Source organism: Rhodamnia argentea, chromosome 8, assembly GCF_020921035.1.
Source record: "Rhodamnia argentea isolate NSW1041297 chromosome 8, ASM2092103v1, whole genome shotgun sequence".
Lineage (NCBI taxonomy): Eukaryota > Viridiplantae > Streptophyta > Magnoliopsida > Myrtales > Myrtaceae > Rhodamnia > Rhodamnia argentea.
Genome location: NC_063157.1, coordinates 6,726,681 through 6,735,028, shown reverse-complemented (window position 1 = coordinate 6,735,028; position 8,348 = coordinate 6,726,681). Strand labels below are relative to the sequence as shown.

General features: G+C 44.3%; 1 protein-coding gene across 1 annotated transcript; it reads left to right on the top strand.

Moving 5' to 3' along the window:
* The first annotated feature begins 7,257 nt into the window (after window positions 1-7,257).
* Window positions 7,258-8,031, top strand: LOC125316259. The gene has a single exon (XM_048284267.1). It carries the CDS (start codon window positions 7,258-7,260, stop codon window positions 8,029-8,031), a length of 774 nt encoding a protein of 257 aa, XP_048140224.1.
* The last annotated feature ends 317 nt before the right edge of the window (window positions 8,032-8,348 follow it).

The following is an 8,348-nucleotide window of genomic DNA, read 5'->3' as shown; positions in this document are numbered from 1 at the left end:
GAATTTGACGTCGGACCTTCGGGGGTTTCAATAAATAAAAATTTTGGACGTTTCCTCATCCAAGGTGCAATTCCTTCGCGGTTCGCCCCAAAGAGGTTCAGGAAAAGTAGATTTGGACTGGTTATGGGAAAGGACCCATTTGCCCTCGAAAAATACCCCATTTTCACTTGGAACGAAGGGTATATTGGTCATTTTTCCCTTTGGCCGAGTTTGACTAGTCATTGTGGGGAGAAAATTATTTTTTTCCTTCTTGACTTGGTGGACCCAATTAATTATTCTTAACCTATATTATTAATTATTTTGGCCCTTTCCTTCTTCATTATCCAAGAACACATACTCTCTCTCTAGCTCATTTTTCTCTCTCTCTCCCTCACTTGGCCGAATTCACTCTCTCTCACCCTCCATTGCCGAAAATTCTTCAAGCTTTCACCGGAGTCGCTTTGGGTCGCTTGGAGTTGCTAGATCGTCGACGAGTCGCCGGCCGTGCAAGGACCGCCGGAATCGCCGCTTGATTCAAGCTTTTCCTCAACCGTTCAATGGAGGTTTTTGCGAGTTTTTGAGGTAGGATTATTTCTAAACCTAAATTAGGTGATTCGGTTGCTAAAAGACTAAGGATTTGTGAAATTTTGATGAAGAAATTGGTGGATTTGAGGTGGAAATGGTGCTGGCCGAAATTTGCAGAAATGGAGGAGAGAGAAGCTTGTTCTTGAGATGAATAGTAATTGCAAAAGGATATTTGTTTGGTCAAAGTTTGACCATGGTTACTTTACTAGCCCTAGTTACTTTATGCCCAACTATAATTACTTTATGCTATTGTTTAATCATGGTTAAGTTAGTATTTGACTCTAGTTAATTTTTTAACCATTGTTAGTTTATATATTAACTAGGGTTACTTTTATGTGGCATAAAGTTGTTATGCCATGGTACTAATTAAATGTGGCATTATTATTATAGTTTAATACTATAGTAATATTAATTGTACGTTAGAAAATTATTATTGTTCGGTCCTGATAAATTCCCACGTTAGTATAATTTTAATTGCACGTTATTCATATATTGCTACGTTAGCGTAATATGGTCGCATGACGTGGATTGGATACTATGGTAGTATTAATTGATCGGGTAGTCCGGATTAATCTTTGGATTAGTGCGAATTAATCGGGTGATCCCAAATTATTAATTCTCTAACGTGAGTGAATCACGTGGTCCCGAACTATTCCGTGAAAATATGAGGGTCGTATTCAATCAAGTCCGTTGACACCCGATTTTTAATCAATTTTTCTTTAGTTTTATTTTCCAAAATTTACTAAAAATCCACCAAAAAATCAAAAAATTGGAAAATCAACATTGGAAGCCTTGGCCAAGCTTAAGGAACCAATTTGGAACAAAAAATAATTTTTCATATTTTTTACATTTTTTTAATATTTTCGGAAAATAGAAAAATCTTTGAAAAATCATAAAAAATAATTTTCGAGATCAGAAAAATACACAAAAATGTCCAATATTTTTATTTCAATTCCCTTTTAATATTGACTTCAAGAAAAATCGAAAATTGAGTTCAATTTTAGGTGTTCCTTCACTACGCCTAAGGTTGAATTTGCATAAAAAATACCAATTGAGTCTTCTTATTTGCAATTTTTGCACATTTAGAGTCTAGACATTCAATTGCAGTCCCTTTGAACTTCAATTTGATCAATTGCACCCTTAATCGCGCGAATTGCACGAATTGCACAAAATTTCCAAAGAATCTTGCAATTTAGTCCCTCAACTTGCCAATTTTTGAAATTACTTTTAATTGAGGGACTATCATGGTAAAATTGGACAGTCCCCCTATGTTTTCACACATTATGAATCAATTGGCATAGGTCTCATGATCCAATTTGATCAAATTGACACTCAATTGAACTCTTCCCCAATTTGGGCAAATTGAAAAATTTGGGGTTTTTGTGCAAATTGATAAGAAATTTTGGGCAAAATCACATTTTTATATAGAATTTAGGCCCTTAAGTCCAATTTTGAGGTTTAATTGCAAAAATTCCTAGCCAATTTTGATTGATTTCGAAAAATTGTACGTGGAACACTGTCTGGACCGGTTCGGACCGGTCTGACCGCCGGTCGGACCGGTCGAACCGGTCCAAGACAGTGTCGTCTTCCTCAGGCGACTCGCGCGAATTGCAGAATTGCTGGAAGAGTTTCAACAGCCAAATTGGGGTTCAATTCAGCCATAATCGAACTAATTGTTTTGGGGTTTTTGCTTCTCGGGTCAAGAGGTGTCGATCGCCACCTCCGGCGCGACCAGCCGTCGCCGGAGTTGGTCGGAATAGCCAGTCAAAGGTCCGGCGAGGCGAAAGTCAACGTTTTCAAATTAAGTTGCAATTCACGTTCGTTTTGTGATTAACGGAGGCTCGACGGACTTGGACGGAATCCTAGTGATTCCGTTACCGTCCGGCGAGCCAAAAATCACGTGAATGGCACGTGAATCACCTCGCCGACTCAAGCTCCCGCGCGCGCATTTTTTCAAAGATTGGGTATAAAAGCCAAGGAAGATTCCGGATCAAGGGGGGACTCATTCGTGCTCGTCCGGTAACCGAATAGAGAGAGAAAGCGAGAGAGATAGAGAGAGAAGCTCTCGCGCGGAGCTTGAGCTCAAGTTGCAGATCGAGGTTCGGCGACTTCGCCGCCACGGATTCAAGCCAAATCAAGCCGTCGCACCGCTGTAGGAAGCTCGCCCGTACCGTCGGCGGCCGATCGAGCCAGCTCAATCAACTTGTGAACTCCAAATCAAGTGAGTCGACTCTCCAAGCTTCGCACTGTGCATTCATGGCAACTTGCATTCGTGAACCGGATTCCCGCAATTGACGTGTGCCTTTTCTCTTCTGAACATCTACGATCACGATCGCAACTCGTTTCTGCATTGACTTTGCCTGAACCACCCGAGTCGAACCTCCATTATATCTCGGTCCGGCCGAACACCGGCCAGACCTTTCTAGCCATCGCGAGTCCAATCGGGACTCGAGGTAAGGTTCCTCAACTCCTTTTTGAGCTTCTGAGTGATGGAATTGGATTATTGTACTCTGTATTGTGTGTTTGAACTATGCAATGCCGAGACCGTATAAGCTTGATTCATGTTGATTCTGCGGATAAAATCTCTTGATTTTTGAGTATATTAATTTAGAGGTCGATTGGAGTTGATCGGCGTTGGTTTGAGGATATTCCGGAGAAATCTCACCGTTGGATCTCGCCGGAACGTTTCTGGCCGTCCATTGTTGTGTCGTCGAGAGGTTGAAGAAGATGCCAACGTGGCGGTCGGCAAGGCAAACGAGCTGAGGTGTCGAGCTGTCATTGGTCCGGCTCGTGCCGAGTCGGCTTGGCCGTTGGCGCGAGCGAGCCGACTCGGCCTTGATCCGACGGCCCAGATAATTAGGCAAGTTTGATTTTGGACCGTTGGATCCTTTTTTTTGTTTTCTTTAGATATTCGAATATTAAGCAGAAATTCAAAAATATGAAAACGGTGCCGTTTAGGTCTTTGGATGAGCGACGTCGTTTGGAGAATAAAGCAGAAGTGTCGTCGTTTTGAGCTTAATAAGGATGGACGGTCCAGATTAGATCCGAGATTCGATCTTGGCCGTCTATTCGTTTAATTGGGGCGACGCCGTTTAGTGTATAGGGAGAAAACGTCGTCGTTTTACATGCAGCAGGTTTGAATGGCTCGGATCGAGTCTTAGAATTAGATCGTGACCGTCCGTTCAGCATCCAACGCGGCGTCGTTTGGTTTAGTAAGAGTCGACGGCCACGATGAAGTCCGGGGATTTAATCTTGGCCGTCCGTTCGTTTAATGGCTATGACGACGTCGTTTTATTAGAAGACCAGAGGCGACGTCATTTCACCTAGGCGAGAATCGACGGCTGAGATTGATTCGCAGATTGATCTCGGCCGTCCATTCATTTTTGTATATACAGAATATTAGAAAATATATTAGAAAATAAAAAATAAATAGTATAAATACGTATACGGCACCGTATAGGGTTTGAACGGGTCTCCGAGCGGTCGGACCGGGTTGACCGGCCGTTGACCGGTTTGACCCGGTCCGGTTTATTAATAAAAAAATAATAATAAATAATAAAAAATTCCAAAAAATTCCAAAAAATTGTAAAAATACTTAGAAAATTCACAAAAATTCCCAGTTTTTCATAAAAAAATTTCTAAAAATCCCTAGATCGATTCGGGACTCGTAAAGTCTGGATCAAAAATTTTGGACCTTCGAGGGTCGATTTGTGTCGATCCGGAAAATTTCTATATTTTTTTAGAAAATAAATAAAAATTAGAAAAAATTAGAAAAATTCTGAAAAATCACAAAAAATAGGAAATGGCCACATTCAACTGGCCAAACCGAAATTTTGTGATTTTCGGGTCCCGAACCTCAAAAATGACCATTCTACCCTTCCGGGCCTTCCGCCCCAAATTTTCGCCAAATCACCCCGAGACCCGAATTTGATTTTTGTATGGGCCGATAGGGCCATTTTAGACTTGTCAAACCTTGATTGATTTTTTTGTTTGCCTGTGTTGATTTTGATTGTGCATTGAATTTTTCCGATTGTGATTGTTAGGATAGAAAATCCCCATCCGCATGAATACTTAGAATTGTTAGGACCTACCTCACCCGATATTGCGTCTGGATGAATTCCTAGGTTAGAAAAACACTCAACATCGGTAACCGAAAGGGCGTCAAAAATCTTGGCGTAACCAAGTCCCCGGACCCAAAAATCTCTGGTTTTCGCGGAACCGAACGGTTTCTCCCGACCGCTCGGTAAGGTTTTCCGATCGTACCTTTCAATAAATAGATCGGTGGCGACTCCAAATTGCATGTGCACATTGCACATGCCACCCGACCACACCGAGGTCGTTTTCGATAAAAATTTTACTCGACATCGCGATTCGAGTAATGGGTCTTGGGAGAGACCCGCGATCCCGAAAGATCCCGCCGACAACCGGGGTCCTACATATTATTTTAAAAAGGGATCGGCTCGTTAACTCTCACTCGCTCCCGCTCCCGCACCGTCCGGAAGGGAAGAGGGTCGCGACAAAGTCGTCTGAGGCCAAAGTGAGACGTATTCGTCTAATTGTCCGAGACCGAGAAAATGTGAGGGTCGTATTCAATCAAGTCGTCCGAGGCCAAAGTGAGCTGTATTCGTCCGATTGTCTGAGACCAAGAAAGTATGAAAGTCGTGTTCAATTAAGTCGTCCGAGACCAAAGTGAGTTGTGTTCGACTAATTGTCCGAGACTTGATCCGGTCGTGTTCCTATGTGTCCGAGACCGAGATTTGTGGGTCGTATTCCTTTGTGTTTGAGACCCTGGAATATATAAGTAGAGCCGTGTTCTATAAAGGTCCGAGGCTCATCGTTATGGATTTGTATGATGTCGGTGGAGTAACGTGGAATATTCTGGAGCAACGTGGAATATTCCGGAGTAACGTGGAATATTTGTGGAGTAACGTGGAATATTCTGGAGTAACGTGGAATATTTTTAGAGCAACGTGGAATATTCTGGAGCAACGTGGAATATTCCGGAGTAACGTGGAATATTTTTGGAGTAACGTGGAATATTCCGGAGTAGCGTGAAATATTTTCGGAGTAACATGGAAATTTTCGGAGTAATGTGGATATTTATGTTATGGCCTGATGTGTTAAAAAGGGGCCTTGGAGCACGTAGAATATTTTATTGTCAGATTGAGGCGTGGAACGCCGAGACGGGAGTAACGTAAAATATTTGAGAAGTTGTGAGAATTTTTGGAGAAAGAATGGAATTTTTTTGAATTTTTAATTGTGAATTTTTGGGTAAGAAAGAGGGATTGTCGGAAATTTTTCAATGAAAATGTGTCCGGAGGCACTAGTGACCTAATCTAGGGTTAGAGATTTTCCTATTGAGATTTTATCTCACCCTGTCGTGGATTCGTTGTTTTTCGGACCCTCCGCCTCAGCCATGAGTGTTCCGCCCCCGAAGTTCGGTATTCCTCGGGACATGGATACGCAGGTGACAGAGTATCCCGTCGGGGAGGACCAAGTTTATTATAGGTATGGTACTATAGTATGAGTAGACACCGGAGAGCTATACTGGAAGCCTCGGACCTACGTGGCATGGACTTATCGCCACGGGGACCCGACCGTGGGACCATTGAGCGGTTTTGAAGTTCCCTTTAATGGAGTCGGGGAGTACGATCTTGTGAATGCTGCACCTCCAGATGGAGAAGTGGTGAATCCCGAGGCTGCACCTGAAGTTTTGGCATCCGACCCCGTAACTACGGTACCTGCGGAAGAAGATGGCGAAGTCGTGGAGCCTTCGGATGCCGACCAGCCTCCAGAGTTGGATGAGGCCGAGCTGGCAGCCCAATACGGGTTTATCTTGGGTAGCGAGGACGAGGGTTAGGGTAGTTGGCCTCATAGTTTTTGTAGCGTGTTGTATTTTGATTGTGTAGCGGGCTTCGACTACGTGCCTTTTTGTTATAGGTGGTCACGGGCTTGTACGGTGGCCCCCGAAGCCCTAGGTTTAACAGTTTGTAACAACTATGTATATATGTACATATGTGTATTTTTACCATCCCAAGTTATCGTAGTGTTATTGGTTTTATGTACGGAGATTTTGTTGCTTCCGCGAAATTTGATTTTGTTGGCCTTTGGATCCTGGAGAACTGTATACGGTCGTGGCCGGGTGGGATGTCAACGGCTCATAGGGTTCGGGTCGTGACATCCCTGTTTGGAGTGGTATCAGAGCAAGGTCAGCTCGATCCAAGTTTGGAAGAGTTGTGGAGTGATAAGGAGCGATGACTTTGGGATGGTTAGGCAGAGAGACCTTAGGTGTTTACGTGAGCTAATCGCGTTATGCGGGGCATTTGAATATGCATCTGTGATCCGCTTGATTGATTGATGTCGTGCTGAGTGCTTGATTTTGTTTGTTGAATCGTTCTTTCGAAAACGATTATTAGCTTTGAACTAATTGCTGTGTTAAGCAGTGTGAGACCGCTAGACCGAGTAGATGGTTTAGGTCTCTAATTCCTTGGCGGAATTATTTTGGTTCAAGTGTTAAGAAGAAAGTTGACAGAAATGGAAAACCAAGGTAGAGGTTCCAAAGGAGGTTTCAGAGGGAGTTCTAGAGGAGCATCTATAGGGGGTTCTAGGGAAGCCTCTAGTTCGAGAACTACAGTTAGAGAAGATCCGAGAGGGGATGGAGTCCTTAGGGCTCTTGAGGAGATAGGAAATCTCATGGGTAGGCGACTTAAGGAACGAGCTGCCGCTATTGCCCAAGCCGCCGATGCTGCTATTGCTGCTGCTGCCCATGGGGGAAATGTTAATCGTTGGAATGACAATGGGAATAGACAGATGCATCAGTTGGTAGAGCAGTTCTTGAAGTTGAAACCGACGAAGTTTACCGGGAAAGGTGACCCAGAAGCTGCACCTCGTTGGATAGAGGATTTGGAGAAAGCATTTAGCGTGTTGGGTTGCACCGAAGAGGAGAAAGTAACGCCGGCGATATATCGGTTGCGGGACACGGCTAGTGATTGGTGGAAGGCCACCGGGGGAAGAGTTTTCCCGGAGGGGGTAGCGTTGAATTGGACTATCTTCACCGAAGTCTTCAATGGAAAGTATTTTTCTGAGATCGCTCAAGAGCAGAAATTGTTAGAATTTCAGCAGCTTCGCGAGAACCATATGACGATAGATCAGCATGAGGTTGAATTCTCGAGACTGTCAAAGTATGCTCCGAGGATGGTAGAGAATCCGCTGGACAGAGCGAGAAGGCTCCGGGATGGGTTGAGGCCGGAACTTCGTAGTCAACTGATCCCGTTGAATTTGAGGGACTATGATGAGCTGTATGAGCGGGGTCAGATGGTGGAGCGAGACATGAAAGAGAGGGCTGCGGCATCCGGATCGCGGTTCATGCCAGCCCGGGACAATTGCCGGTTTGGCAAGAGGCCTATGATGGGAAACCGATGCTTCGACCCTCCAGTTAGGAGAAATAATGGGAAACCGATGTATTAGTCCAACCAGAACTGCCGATTCCGTGGCAAGAGGCACGGGAACGGGCCTTGCCCGAGTAGGACGGAGTCGTGCTCCAAATGTGGAAAATTTGATCATCATATAAGGAGTTGCCCGGAGCTAGCCCCAGAACAGCGATTTCAGCCCCAAAGACCCCGGGCGAGACCTCAGATTAGAGCCGCTCCTCAGAATAATCAGAATAAACCGCCAGCGCAAGGGAGAGTGTATCCAGTGGCACGCAATGAGGCAGAAAATACGCTTGGCGTGATCACAGGTACGGTCTCCTTATGTGATCATGCTGCATATGCTTTATTTGTTCT

Coding starts and splice junctions, on each gene's coding strand:
- LOC125316259 (XM_048284267.1), top strand. CDS start 7,258: ATGGGTAGGCGACTTAAGGAACGAGCTGCCGCTATTGCCCAAGCCGCC.